Source organism: Mesoplodon mirus, assembly GCF_964341445.2.
Source record: "Mesoplodon mirus genome assembly, chromosome: 2".
Lineage (NCBI taxonomy): Eukaryota > Metazoa > Chordata > Mammalia > Artiodactyla > Ziphiidae > Mesoplodon > Mesoplodon mirus.
In genome coordinates this window covers 66951284-66966805 of record NC_138977.1, presented here as the reverse complement: position 1 = coordinate 66966805, position 15522 = coordinate 66951284, and the positions used below count along the sequence as shown (strand labels likewise).

Genomic DNA, 15522 nt, shown 5'->3' with positions numbered 1-15522 from the left:
TAGAGCCCGTGAGCCACACTGCTGAGCCCACACGCCGCAGCTACTGAAGCCCACGTGCCTAGAGCCTGTGCTCCACAACAAGAGAAGCCACCACAATGAGAAGCCTGCGCACTGCAACGAAGAGTAACCCCTGCTTGCCACAACTAGAGAAAGCCCGTGTGCAGCAACGAAGACCCAACACAGCTGAAATAATATATATATATGTATTTATTTGGATTTTTCATGTCTTTCTTTAAATAAACTATTCAGTAACTCATGTCAAAAAAAGTCCATCTCCATTGACTGTGTCTTTTTTTTTTAATAAGTTTATTTTATTATTTTATTCTTTTGGCTGCATTGGGTCTTCATTGCTGTGCGTGGGCTTTTCTCTGGTTGCGGTGTGTGGGCTTCTCATTGCAGTGGCTTCTCTTGTTGGTGGAGCACGGGCTTCAGTAGTTGTGGCACGTGGGCTCAGTAGTTGTGGTGCACAGGCTTAGTTGTTCCGCAGCATGTGGGATCTTGGACTAGGGCTCAAACCTGTGTCCCCTGCATTGGCAGGCGGATTCTTAACCACTGCGCCACCAGGGAAGCCCCCAGATTGTGTCTGTCTTATGTCAAGCCTCCTGCTTGGCCAATGTTTCCTTGTATCCGAAAAGTATGTGTCGTATAGACCAAACTTCTGCATGACTGAGTTATACTTTTCAACTGGATATTTCATATTGTATGCTTATAGCTAGTATCTGTTACTCAAATGTTACTCCTCTATTTATTCCGAAATTAAAATTTTAAAAAGAAGCAGGTTTTGTAGAAGATGTTTATTAATGGCTTAGATGAAAGCATCATTATTTAAAGTAATTTTAAAAAGTAGGAAGTGTAAATTAAATTTTTTTAAAAGATGAGATTTAATTAATTAGTTAATTTTTTAACTCTTGAGATAAATTCAATTCTTCTCATCAGTGTACTATGCTCATCATTCTATAATAAGAGATTAATCTACTAAGAATTGTTCTTTACAAAGTGAAATCATTTAGTCCTGTTGTAGCCCAAGTGTCGGAAAACTACTTTTGTGAGTCAAAAAGATGAGATTTTAAAAGGATAAATTCAAATCTCTGTACATAGTTTTAAAAAACACCGATGCTGATCTATCTTTGTCTGAATATGGTAGGACACATGGATACCAATGCATGCACACACACGTAAATGCATACCCCCTTCCTCTTCAGTTAAGATTCTGTGATCTCAAAAGAAAGAAGAACCAGAATACATCAAGAAGATGGTGATCAAAATAATAAGAGAGTTGAAAGTATTTTTTATTGAGATGCCTGATAGCTATATCTGAGTGCTGGGAAGTCTGTGATTTATAGAAGGGATTGGCTCCAGAGGGTCCCATTCATGTTACTCTATGGCCATTACCAGACTATGTGACCAGAGCCACAGTAGCTTTAATAAGTCATATTCCTACTGGCTTATCATCCCTCTCTTCCCTGCAACATACTGCTGCTTGACCCCTTGCTCAGAGACAAATTCATCCACGTCTTTTTGTCCTCGCCTTTTTATGGCTTCAGAGACATAACTTAAACTATCAGTTGCAAAAGGAAATTTATTGGAAGGATCCTGGGTTGAAGAAAGGGTTTTACAACTAAACTGTGAAGGGCTCTGGTTGAGTTGGGTCTTCCAGACCTTTGGGAGCAAGAGAATCAATGCTGCCAGGGCTCTTACCTCTGCTGTTGTCTCTCACTGTGGCCTGGTTTGCTGCACATGGGTGAGGATCACGGTCCTTAATAGTTCCTGGGTCTTGTAATGTGGCTCCTACTGTCTGAGAGGAATAGATTCCTTTCTTTTGGGTTTCAGTTAAGAAAAGAATCTCGGGGAACGATTCTGACTGGCTTAGTTTGTGTCAAGTATCCATCCCTTGGCTGGTCAATGGAGTCCTGTGAGAATATGTGTTTCCCCACCAGAGCCATGTGGTTGTGGGATAAGACATGCCCAGGAGAAGGGAATGATCTTGAGAAAGCCATATATGTACGATATATGTCCCCAATAATCAGGGTGACTGTATATATGGTCACAAGATCGCTAATCTTTTTTTTTTTTTTCTTGCGGTACGTGGGCCTCTCACTGTTGTGGCCTCTCCCGTTGAGGAGTACAGGCTCCGGACGCGCAGGCTCAGTGGCCATGGCTCATGGGCCCAGCCACTCCGCGGCATGTGGGATCTTCCCGGACTGGGGCACAAACCCGTGTCCCCTGCATCGGCAGGCAGACTCTCAACCACTGCACCACCAGGGAAGCCCGATCACTAATCTTTGAACAGCTGAAATGAATCAGCTCAGGAGCAGTTAGGTCAGCCTCCTGCCTTAGAATGAAAAGATAGAGGCCACAGCAAGGTTTGGCTTGGTTAGCACATTCTACGTTTTCACATTCAGAAAGCAGTCTCCCATGTGTTCAGAGCATTATAGAGGGCATTGTCCAGGTACTGTGGAGAGGTGTCATGTATTGGATAGTGCCTTGGGCCAGATTAATTCCCTCAGAAATATTTGCTTCTTTTTTACTATGTATAAAATTCTACATAACTGTCAGTTCTTTCAAAATCTCGTATTCTAAGAGTTTATTAAAATTATTATTTTGTCACTTTTCAAATTTGCTAGTAATTTGGCTTCAGGGTTAGTGAAATAGTCAGCCTTTTTCATTTATTAAAAAGTTCCATTTAATTATAGACAAAACATTGTAGTCACCTCTTAATAGAGTATTAAATGAGACTGTATCTGCAGTTTTGTATTCACATTGGTCATTTAAGAGGGACAGCATTTTTGCTGTTAAATTGATCATAATGTAAAAATAAAATGCTTGAAAATTAAACATGGAATCAAAATGAAAAGTATATTCAAAGTATTTTTCTTCGTTTTTATGTATTATAGGAGTTGAGAATGAATATGGAAAATATAGCTAAGGGTGAAGATATTTCACATGGAGAGGTGAGAAGAAAACGTTACTCTATATTATGGGAAATGAATAAGTATCCTGGAATGTAAAGCTTAATTTTGATGCATTAATAGCTAAATTTTTAATAAGGAGATTATCAAAACTGATAGTCCAAATACATAGTATAGTAATAACAAGTCACAAATGTGATGTGCTTTAAAGCAAAATCTCAAAGTGGGTAGAACTGGGAGATTCGGTTTGTTTTTGTATTTTTAAAAAACAGAATATTGTGAGGTTATTGACCACATGATTACATGCAATGATATGTTTTAAATTTCCGATGTATTTTTTTAAACACGTTTTTGCGTTTATTCCTGGAATTCTCTTGTCATTAACAGGTATTGGTTCGTTCTATTAACTGACAATGTTGAATTTTGATGTTGTAATACAGAAGTGTCTTAGCAAAACTGAAAGCAAATTAATGTATTAATCTCCAAATCATTTGAAAGTGAAAATGAGCTCTATGATTGTAGGATGGAGCCGACTCAGGCAGAACACTAGCTGAAATTAGTGATCGATACGGAGCGCCGAACTTGAGCAGAGTGGAAGAACTTGATGAACCGATGCTATCTGATGTGAGTATCCTTAGGAAAGTGTTTTGTGAAAAGCAGATTTTTTTTTTTTTTTAACTTTGGGAGAGCCTAGTGTATCTCAGGCCAAGGTTGGATGGCAAAATGGGCCTTTTGTTTCATAGAAAGAAAATCAGTGTTCTGGGTGCTGACTTATCCCTAATTGGCCTTCTGCCCTTCTGTGCACTGTGCTACTGGCCTTGAGGGTGAGAGTGGGCACTTGTCTGGCTCCACACAAATGTGTGGGCACTGATGGGGAGGTCACTGGGCATTAATGTGGAGGGAGCAGTGTGCCCTCCTGTGTAGAGGATGATATGTATATTTGGAAATGAGCCTTTGAAAATTTCAAAATCTCTTCAAAATATGTATTTAGAATCGTGGTGAAATACATAATCTTTAAATTAAATTTTGGGGGCCAGCATTTTGGTTCTCAGTAGCAAACCGTGGAGCCAAGTAAATATGCTAATGAGAGTGCATGCTTTTAAAGTATATAAGTCCATTTGCTTATTTAATAAACATACAGTGTTTCCTATGCACCGCATAAATTGTGCCCGATGCTTTTATGACTGAAAACAGGTCCTTCTTGACCTTGTCCAGGGAAGAAACAGACAACTGGACAAGCAATTGATAGTCATTGTTAGAGTGAGCAGGTGATGTCTGGTCCAGAGCGTTATGCTTGGAGAGCAAGAGGAGGGGCTGTTGATGACAGGCCCATCAGCAGCTGTAACCCGGGACTGCCCTGGCAGAGGGCTGCACTGAGTCACCTGCATCAGTGGGCACTGACAAAGCGGGACAGCCACCCAGTTGAGGACCCTTAGTCAGGGAAGGCTTCCTGGAGGAAGTCAGCTTTGTCACTCAGTGGTGGGATGGGAGGCTGGGAAGGGGAGAAGAGAGAGTGGGAGACAGGGAGAGATCAGAGCTGAGGCAGTGGAGAGCAGGGGCCAGACCATGAAAGGACTTGTAATCTGTGCTCAGACGTTTGTATTTTATCCTAAAGGCAGTGGAGGCCAACATCAGAACTGTGTTTCAGGAAGGCCATCTGGCTATAGCGTGTAGAAGAGAATGGAGTGATCGATTTGAGGAGACCCACCGGGAGGCTATTTGTAATCTACAGAGAGATGGCACAAATGGCCTGAAGTAGTGAGTGGTGTTTTTAAGAGCTGTTCAGAAAGTGGAGCCACGAGGATTTGGTGCTAATCAATCAGTGGATACATTTTTATTTAATGGCTGCTGTGTTTTGGTACCATGCAGGGAGCTAGAAAATACCAGTGAACAAAACAGATAGGGTTTCTGCCCTTTGGGGACCATGGGCCGGTGGGGAAGGTGGTCTGAGAGGACAGAGCAGGGAAACCTGACCTAGCCTGGGTGAGTCTTCTCCAGTTTAAGGAATTAGCCTGAGATGAGCCCAGTGGATGGAGAGAGCAAGATGCTTTCAAGGAATGCAAATAGTCTGGTATTTTGGCTGAGTTGTATGGAGCTAGGAGAATGGTGTGATTTGAAGCTGGAGAAGTGGATAAAGGCCAGATCACACTGGGCTCTGTGTGTCCTCTTAAGGATTTTGGATTTATGTGCAATGGGAGTCATTGAAAGGGTTTATGTAAGGATTAGATATGTGTTTTTAGAAGGTGGAGAGAGGATCTGAGTGGACAGGAGTGGAAACAGGAGACCACTTAGGAGGTTATCACAGTCATCCAGATGCAAGATGACCAGGGCTAGGACCAGACAGCAGAGATGGGGACAGCTGAGTGGATTTGATATCAGCTGGGAAGATAAGGGAGAGAAAGAAATCAAGGATGAAGCCCAGATTTCTGCCTTGGGCAACTGGACTCTTCACCATTTTTTGAGTTTTAACATTTGTTAAATTGAGGAACATATGAAGAGAAAGTAGGTTTTGTGAAAATGATGTCTTCAGTTGTGGACATGTTGATTTCAGGTCACTCTGAGGTATGCAGGTGAAAATGGCCAAAGACCCCTTGAAGTATGTTATGGGTCTGGAGGAAGGAGAGAGGACCAGGAAGGAGAGATGAATTCAGCAGTCATCAGCATATATGCTAAGTGAAGCTAGGAGAGTGAGTCAGGTTACCTGGCTCACATGAGAAATTTCAACATTTAAGGGGTGCATACAGGACCCCTGCAAGAAGGATACAGATAACAGTAAGAGAGAATAGGAAGAGAAGTAGAAGAAAGGATGGGTTGGTAAATACATTGAGAACACAGTTAAATTATTATTATATTGACTTTGGATTTTATTTGAAATAATCTGAAACTATCAAAAAGCTTCATTTACATAGTCACATAGAAGTTACCTAAACTTAAATTTTCTATGGCTTGTACATTTCACAGTTCTAGTTGTATTAAAGCATATTTACTTTTTGTTTTTAGGTTGCATTAAACATTGATCAAGATTTGTAGGATCAACCAACCAAAGAACAATAAAATTTTCTTCTCCTTTCAAGTTTCAAAATAGGTGGTCCCCAATTGTTTTTTTTCCCTCCAAACTTGAGCTCTGCTTTTCCTCCCTCTAAAGACAGCTTTATTAATGGGCTTCAAGAGTGGCCTTAAAATATTGTTTTGATTACTTGTATGACACCATTTTGATTACTTGTATGATGCCAGTGAGAGAACAGGAGAGAGTCTTTCCCAAAGCAACCAAAAGGGGCAAATGGGAGACGAGCTGAAATGAATGTGTGCATCTATGTGAGAACAAGATTGCCCGAGTTGAAAGTTACTGGTTCTATGAGAAGTGAAAGAGGCTGTCACTGTGTAGAGCTCAGAACTGTCAACATGCTTTAGAGATGGTGGTTCCTCCTGGGAGTGCACTGCAAAGATTCCCCCAGTTTGCTGGGAAGTGATGCTTTGTAGTACCACTTAATCCATGCTTATTGATGGGGCTGGGATGGGGAGGGAAGCAAAGGTCCCAGGGACAGGGTAGCATTGTTTTTTCTGGAACAGTCACTGGGCAGAGGGCCTGTGCTGCTGTTGAAAGGAAGATCTTAGTGGACACAGGCCATGCACGGTGCTTCCTTCAGTGGATGCTGGGTGGTCTGTGGACCTTGACTGCACTCTTGGCCTCCTGGAGGTTTCAGGTCTAACTTTGAGCTTTAGGGAGAACTTTGCTTCTTTTATAAAATTCTTCCAAAGCTAAGTCTATGTTATGAGTCCTTTCTGTTCCTTAAGGAATGGTGGAAGCATAAATGCCAGGAAGAGGCTTCTTTAAAAAAAAAAAATTCTGTTTTTGGTTATAACATACCTTTCCCGAGGCAGTGAGAACAGAACAGCCTAGTTGCTTAAATGGGAAAAGAAAAAGGGAAAAAATAATGGGAAAAATAACTATTTAATTAAAAGAAATGTTATATCAGTTCTGTACATTTTTTAACAAGGTTTTTTTTTTAAATTTTATAAATTTATTTATTTTTGGCTGCGTTGGGTCTTCATTGCTGCACGCGGGCTTTACTCTAGCGTAGCGAGCAGGGGCTGCTCTTCGTTGTGGTGGGTAGACTTCTCATTGCGGTGGCTTCTCTTGCTGCGGAGCACGGGCTCTAGGTGCGTGGGCTCAGTAGGTGTGGCTCACAGGCTCTAGAGCACAGGCTCAGTAGTTGTGGCACACGGGCTTAGTTGCTCCGCGGCATGTGGGATCTTCCCAGACCAGGGCTCGAACCCGTGTCCCCTGCATTGGCAGGTGCATTCTTAACCGCTGTGCCACCAGGGAAACCCAGTTCTGTACATTTTTTAAATACCTCTTTATTGGAGTATAATTGCTTCACAATACCATGTTAGTTTCTGTTGCACAACAAAGTGAATCAGCCATATGCATACATATGTCCCCATATCCCCTCCCTCTTAAGCCTCCCTCCCATCCTCCCTATCCCACCCCTCTAGGTCACCGCAAAGCACCGAGCTAATCTCCCTGTACCATGCTGCTGCTTCCCACCAGCCAACTATTTTACGTTCAGTAGTGTATATATGTCGATGCTACTCTCACTTCGCCCCAGCTACGACCTCACACCCCATGTCCTCAAGTCCATTCTCTATGTCTACATCTTTATTCCTGCCCTGCAACTAGGTTCATCAGTACCTTTTTTTTTATATTCCATATATATGTGTTAGCGTACGGTATTTGTTTTTCTCTTTCTGACTTCCCTCTGTATGACAGACTCTGTCCATCCACTTCACTACAAATAACTCAATTTTGTTTCTTTTTATTGCTGAGTAATATTCCACTGTATATATGTGCCACATCTTCTTTATCCATTCATCTGTCAGTGGACACTTAGGTTGCTCCCATGTCCTGGCTTTTGTAAATAGTGCTGCAATGAACATTGTGGTGCATGTCCCTTTTTGAGTTATGGTTTTCTCAGGGTATATGCCCAGTAGTTGGATTGCTGGGTCATATGGTAGTTCTATTTTTAGTTTTTTAAGGAACCTCCATACAGTTTTCCATAGTGGTTGTATCAGTTTACATCCCCACCAACAGTGTAGGAGGTTTCCCTTTTCACCACACACTTTCCAGCATTTATTGTTTCTAGCTTTTTTGATAATGGCCATTCTGGCCAGTGTGAAGTGATGCCTCATTGTAGTTTTGATTTGCATTTCTCTAATAGTGACGTTGAGCATCTTTTCATGTGCCTCTTGGCCATCTGTATGTCTCCTTGGTGAAATGTCTCTTTAGGTCTTCCGCCCATTTTTTAACTGGATTGTGTGTTTTTTTTGATATTGAGCTCCATGAGCTGTTTGTATATTTTAGAGATTAATCCTTTGTTGTTTCATTTGCAAATATTTTCTCCCATTCTGAGGGTTGTCTTTTTGTCTTGTTTGCTGTGCAAAAGCTTTTAAGTTTAATTAAGTCCCATTTGTTTATTTTTGTTTTTATTTGTTACTCTAGGAGGTGGGTCAAAAAAGATCTTGCTGTGGTTTAATTCAAAGAGTGATTTTTCCTTTGTTTTCCACCAAGAGTTATAGTGTCTGGTCTTACATTTAGGTCTCGAATCCATTTTGAGTTTATTTTTGTGTATGGTGTTAGGTAGTGTCCTAATTTCATTCTTTTACATGTAGATGTCCAGTTTTCCCAACACTGCTTATTGAAGAGGTTGTCTTTTCTCCATTGTATGTTCTTGCTCCTTTGTCATAAATTAGGTGCCCATATGTGCGTGGGTTTATCTCTGGGCATTCTATCCTGTACTGTTGATCTATATATCTGTTTTTGTACCGGTACCATACTGTCTTGATTACTGTAGCTTTGTGGTATAGTTTGAAGTCAGGGAGCCTGATTCCTCCAACTCCGTTTTTCTTTCTCAAGATTGCTTTGACTATTCGGTGTCTTTCGTGTTCCCATACGAATTGTAAGTTTTTTTGTTTTAGTTCTGTGAAGAATGCCATTGGTAGTTTGATAGGGATTGCATTGAATCTGTAGATTGCTTTCGGCAGTTTAGTCATTTTCACAATATTGATTCTTCCAATCCAAGAACATGGTATATCTCTTTATCTGCTTATGTCATCTTTGATTTCTTTCATCAGTGTTTTATACTTTTCTGAGTACAAGTCTTTCGCCTCCTTAGGCTGGTTTATTCCTAGGTATTTTATTCTTTTTGTTGCAATCTACTGTAAATGGGAGTGTTTCCTTAATTTCTCTTTCTGATTTTCTGTTGGTGTATAGGAATGCAAGAGATTTCTGTGCATTAATTTTGTATCCTGCAACCTTACCAAATTCATTGATTAGTTCTAGTAGTTTTCTGGTGGCATCTTTAAGATTTTCTATGTATAGTATCATGTCATCAGGAAATAGTGACGGTTTTACTTCTTCTTTTCCGGTTTGTATTCCGTTTTATTTCTTTTATTTCTTTTTCCTTTTATTCCTTTTATTTCTTCTCTGATTGCCGTGGCTAGGACTTCCAAAACTGTGTTGAATAAGAGTGGCAAGAGTGGACATCCTTGTCTTGTTCCTGATCCTAGTGGAAATGCTTTCAGTTTTTCACCATTGAGTATGATGTTTGCTGTGGGTTTGTCATATATGGCCTTTATTATGTTGAGGTAGGTTCCCTCTGTGCCCATTTTCTGGAGAGTTTTTATCATAAATGGGTGTTGAATTTTGTCAAAAGCTTTTTTCTGCATCTATTGAGATGATCATATGGTTTTTATTCCTTAATTTGTTAATATGGTTTATCACATTGATTGATTGGCATATATTGAAGAATCTTTGCATCCCTGGGATAAATCCCACTTGATCATGGTGTATGATCCTTTCAGTGTGCTGTTGGATTCTGTTTGCTAGTATTTTGTTCAGGATTTTTGCATCTATGTTCATCAGTGAAATTGGTCTATAATTTTCTTTTTTTTGTTATATCTTTTTCTGGTTTTGGTATCAGGGTGATAGTGGCTTCATAGAATGAATTTGGGAGGGTTTCTCCCTCTGCAATTTTTTGGAAGAGTTTGAGAAGGATTTGTGTTAACTCTTCTCTAAATGTTTGATAGAATTCGCCTGTGAAGCCATCTGGTCCTGGACTTTTGTTTGTTGGGAGATCTTTAATTATGGTTTTAATTTCATTACTTGTGATATGTCTGTTTATATTTTCTAATTCTTCCTGGTTCAGTCTTGGAAAATTGTACCTTTCCCAGAATGTGTCCATTTCTTCATGGTTGTCCATTTTATTGGCATATAGTTGTTTGTAGGACTCTCTTATAATCCTTTGTATTTCTGCAGTGTCAATTGTGATTTCTCCTTTTTCATTTGTGTCCTCTCCCATTTTTTCTTGATGAGTCTGGCTAAGGGTTTATCAGTTTTGTTTATCTTCTCAAAGAACCAGCTTTTAGTTTTATTGATCTTGGCTATTGTTTTCTTCGTTTCTATTTCATTTATTTCTGCTCTGATATTTATGATTTCTTTCCTTCTACTGACTTTGGGTTTTTTTTGTTCTTCTTTCTTTCGTTGTTTTAAGTGTAGGGTTAGATTGTTTATTTGAGATTTTTCTTGTTTCTTGAGGTGAGATTGAATTGCTCTAAACTTCTCTCTTAGAACTGCTTTTGTTGCATCCCATAGGTTTTGGGTTGTCATGTTTTCATTGTCATTTGTTTCTATGTATTTTTAAATTTCTTCTTTGATTTCTTCAGTGATGTCTTGGTTATTTAGTAGCACACTATTTAGCCTCCACATATTTGTGTTTTTTACAGGTTTTTTTTTCCTGTAATTGATTTCCAATCTCATAGCGTTGTGGTCAGAAAGGATGCTTGATACGATTTCAGTTTTCTTAAATTTTCTGAGGCTTGATTTGTGACCCAAGATGTGATCTCTCCTGGAGAATGTTCCATGTGCACTTGAGAAGACAGTGTATTCTGCCACTTTTGGGTGGAATATTCTATAAATATCAATTAAATCTATCTGGTCTACTGTGTCATTTAAAGCTTCTGTTTCCTTATTTATTTTCTGTTTGGATAATCTGTCCATTGGTGTAAGTGGGATGTTAAAGTCCCCTACTATTATTGTGTTACTGTTGATTTCTCCTTTCATGGTTGTTAACATTTGCCTTATGTATTGAGGTGCTCCTATGTTGGGTGCATAAACATTTGTAATTGTTATATCTTCTTCTTGGATTGATCCTTTGATCATTGTGTAGTGTCCCTCCTTATCTCTTGTAACTGTCTTTATTTTAAAGTCTATTTTATCTGATATGAGTATTGCTACTCCAGCTTTCTTTTGATTTCCATTTGCATGGAATATCTTTTTCCATCCCTTCACTTTCAGTCTGTATGTGTCCCCAGGTCTGAAGTGGGTCTCTTGTAGACAACATATATATGGGTCTTGTTTTTGTATCCATTCAACCAGTCTGTGTCTTTTGGTTGGGGCATTTAATCCATTTACATTGAAGGTTATTAGCAATATGTATGTTTCTTTTACCATTTTCTTAATTTTTTGGGGTTTTTTTTGTGAGTCTTTTTCTTCTCTTGTGTTTCCTGCTTAGAGAAGTTTCTTTAGCATTTGTTGTAAAGCTGGTTTGGTGGTGCTGAATTCTCTTAACTTTTGTTTGAAAAGCTTTTGACCTCTCCATCGAATCTGAATGAGATCCTTGCTCGGTAGAGTAATCTTGGTTGTAGGTTTTTCTCTTTCATCACTTTAAGTATATCCTGCCACTCCCTTCTGGCCTGCAGAGTTTCCACTGAAAAATCAGCTGATAACCTTATGGGGATTCCTTTGTATGTTATTTTTTGTTTTTCCCTTGCTGCTTTTAATGTTATTTCTTTGAATTTAATTTTTATTAGTTTGATTAATATGTGTCTTGGTGTGTTTTTCCTAGGGTTTATCCTGTATGGGACTCTGTGCTTCCTGGACTTGGGTGACTATTTCCTTTCCCATATTAGGGACGTTTTTGACTATAATCTTTTCAAATATTTTCTCACACCCTTTCTTTTTCTCTTCTTCTTCTGGGACCTCGTAATTCAAATGTTGGTGTGTTTAGTGTTGTCCCAGAGGTCTCTGAGATTGTCTTCAATTCTTTGCATTCTTTTTTCTTTTTTCTGCTCCTTGGCAGTTATTTCCACCATTTTGTCTTCCAGCTCATTTATTTGTTCTTCTACCTCCGTTATTCTGTTATTGATTCCTTCTAGTTTATTTTTCATTTCAGTTATTGTATTGTTCATTTCTGTTTGTTTGTTCTTTAGTTCTTCTAGATCTTTGTTAGGATTTCTTGTATTTATTGTCTAGATTTCTTGTATTTTCTCAATCCGTGCTTCCATTCTATTTCCGAGATTCTGGATCATCTTTACTGTCATTACTCTGAATTCTTTTTCAGGTAGATTGTCTATTTCCTCTTCATTTATTTAGTCTTGTAGGTTTTTAACCTTGCTCCTTCATCTGTGACATTTTGTTTTGCCATCTCATTTTTTTTTTTTTTTTTATGAGTGGGGTTGTGTTCCTGTCTTACTGATTGTTTGGCCTGAGGCTTCCAACACTGGAGTTTGTAGGCTGTTGGGTAGAGCTGGGTCTTGGTGCTGAGGTGACGAACTCTGTGAGACCTCAGTCCTATGAATATTCCCTGGGGTCTGAGGTTCTCCGTTAGTCCAGTGGTTTAGACTTGGAGCTCCCGCTTCAGGAGCTTCCGCCTGACCATGGGCTCGGGAATCAAGATCCCGCAAGCCGTGTGGGGCAGCCAAAAAAAAAAAAAGAGAACAATGACAAAGTAAAAAATAAAATTAGACCAGGAAACTAACAGATATGTTAGAAAGAATGTAAAAATAAAAATATAGATGAATCAACAACCAGAAGGTACATCAGTACCACAACAGTAAAAAAGAGGAGGAAGGAAATGAAAAAAAAAAAAAAAAACCAAGGGCAGGGGGGTGGGGGAAGGCCTTGGCTGTGGAGGGCGGGGCCTAAGCAACAGCAAGGTTTGTGCAGGGGGTGGGGCCAGTGCTCAGGACCCACAGGGCTGGAAAAGGCCCTGGGGGCTGTGGGGGGTGGGGCTTAGGTTCAAGAGACAGAAGGGACACAGGCGTGCCCCCCACCCATGGTCTCGAGGGCAGGGGACCTCACCTGGGAGCCCAGCAGGCTTCCTGGGCTCGAGTGCGTGGGGCAAATGCCCTCCCCTCCTCTCCTCTCCTGCTCCTCTGGTCTGGGGTCTGGGAGGGCCCCTCCCGCCTTCCTCTCCTGATTTCTACCCCCCCACCCCCCGTCCTTCCCTCCTATGCCCCCAAGACCAGTGCGGCCGGGGTGCGGGGGCGGGAGGGAGGCCTTGGAGGGCAGGGGACTGGCCTGGGATCTCCGCAGGCTCCCCGTGCCTGAGTGGGTGGGGCAATCGCTCTCAGCTCCTCTCCTGCTCCTCCCAGATGGCCACTCCCACCTGCCTCTTCTGGTCTCCCCGCCTCCGGACCCATGTGGCCTGGAGGGGTGTTTGAAGGGCGGGGGATTGGCCTGGGAGCTCAGCAGGCTCCCTGGGCCCAAGTGGGCAGGGCAGTCACCCTCTGCTCCTCTCCCACTCCTCCTGAGGGCCCCTCCTGCCTGCCTCTCCTGATCTCCCTGGCCACCCTCCTATGCCCCCAGGACCCATGCGGCCTGGAGGGGGCTTTGGAGGTGGGGGAAGCAGCCTGGGAGCTCAGCAGACTCCCCGGCCTGAGTGGGCCAGGCAATTGCCCTCTGCTCCTTTCCTGCTCTTCCCGGAGAGTCCCTCCCACCTGCCTCTCCTGATCTCCCCAGCCTCAGGGGTGCTGATCTTGTCTGACGTCCACTTCTCCTCCCCCCTGGGTCCCCCTACGTCCTACCGGTCCACTCTGGGCTTCCTCCTGTCTCCTTGGGATTCAGAGTTCCCCACCAGCAGCCGGCAGGCACCCTAGTTGTGGGGAGATGCTAACTCCTTGTCTTCCCATACCGCCATCTTGACTCCTCTCCAGTTCTGTACATTTTTGAGAAAAAAATCTCAGGTGCCCTGGAGAGATGACTTATGTGTCAGTCAGTCTACCAGGCACTGTGCCCCCCACATGGATGCCCTGCATTCACTTCACCCAGGTAGGAGCGTCAAAGGCAGTAAGAGAGTGTCCTTCAAGGCCTCAACCTCAGCCTATGTGGTACCATTGTGGAGGGCTAGGTGTGGAAGGGAAGGCTCAGAGGGCATCTTGGGCTCAGCACAGCCCATGCTGGTCTGTGAAGGGTGCAGTCTGGCTCTGGGATTTGACAGCAAGAGTCTCTGAGTGTTTGCCAACACTCAGAGTGTTAGTCACTCTTGAAGCATTGTGGTTCTGGGCAGAGGGTAGTCTTGTGTGAAGAGCTCCCAGCCAGAACTGGGCATAAGAGTGAGGAGGTGGAATGGGGTAAGAAAGGAGATGAAATGTGTTCAACCTCTGTCTGGAGAGAGAGCGCTCATGAGGATTTAGCTGGTGATCAGGGTGCCTGGGAAGAGGCTCCTATGCCCCCAAGGAGATGACTCACAGATAGAGCAGATGCCCACTGCCTGCTGGGACTGGGGCAAGCCTGTTGTTTTTGGGCAGACACCTATGCTAAGTCTGGATCTAGGCCTTAGCGTTTTTTGCCAGTGGCAGCAAGACGTATTTTAGACCCACCCAAATGACGGGGTGGGATGGCTCCTGTTCTGGCGGGCTTTTCTGTAGCTGGGTGACATCCTGGTCTTGGTTGAGGTATTCTGGATTTCCCTGTGGATCTAGTTCTTGTGGAAGTTAAGGATAACAGAAGGGGAGGAGGAAATGGATAAAATAATGGAGAGACCTAAAGGATCTAAACATAGGTAGTTAAACTACATTTCTCACTGCAAAAGGTGAGACAGAACAAACCATCAAAATACAGGTGCACCGAATAGACATTTTTAAATGTATTTTTTGTTATTGAATGAAAGATTCTTTAAATTCTGTAGTGCTTTACAATTTTCAAAAGTTTCACACAAATTATTTTGTATAATCCCATAATAACCCTTTTAAAAAAAATCCCCTACCCCTATATTGCCTCTCCCCACTGGTAGAACTAGTTTGTTCTCTGTATCTGTGAGTCTGCTTCTTTGTTGTTTTATTCACTAGTTTGTTGTATTTTTTTAGATTCCACATGTAAGTGATAACATACAGTTAAGTAGATGTTTTGGCTGAATCTTGAATGACGGAATTTTTTTTTTTTTTTGCCTGCCAATGCAGGGGACACATTAATTAATTAATTAATTAATTTTTGCTGTGTTGGGTCTTCGTTTCTGTGCAAGGGCTTTCTCTAGTTGTGGCAAGCGGGGGTCACTCTTCATCGTGGTACACGGGCCTCTCACTATTGCGGCCTCTCTTGTTGCGGAGCACAGGCTCCAGACGCGCAGGCTCAGTAGTTGTGGCTCACGGGCCTAGTTGCTCCGCGGCATGTGGGATCCTCCCAGACCGGGGCTCGAACCCGTGTCCCCTGCATTAGCAGGCAGATTCTCACCCACTGCGCCACTAGGGAAGCCTGAATGATGGAGTATTAATCTCACTGTTCAGCCAAAGTCAAGGCTGAAGTTACATGTTAACTTCTGAGATACAACAATTTAAA

General features: G+C 42.0%; 1 protein-coding gene across 3 annotated transcripts in view; it reads left to right on the top strand.

Annotated features, from left to right (window-relative positions):
- The window catches only part of DYDC1 (DPY30 domain containing 1), a 69091-nt gene that overhangs the window by 12662 nt on the left and 40907 nt on the right, over positions 1–15522 (top strand). The window contains exons 5-7 of one of the 3 annotated variants that reach the window (XM_082611467.1): positions 2895–2951; positions 3432–3533; positions 5910–8048. In XM_082611467.1, coding sequence (XP_082467593.1) covers positions 2895–2951; positions 3432–3533; positions 5910–5939 — 189 coding nt within the window. In that variant the 3' untranslated portion in view covers positions 5940–8048. The other 2 variants (XM_082611465.1, XM_082611466.1) reach the window with 2 other exon arrangements.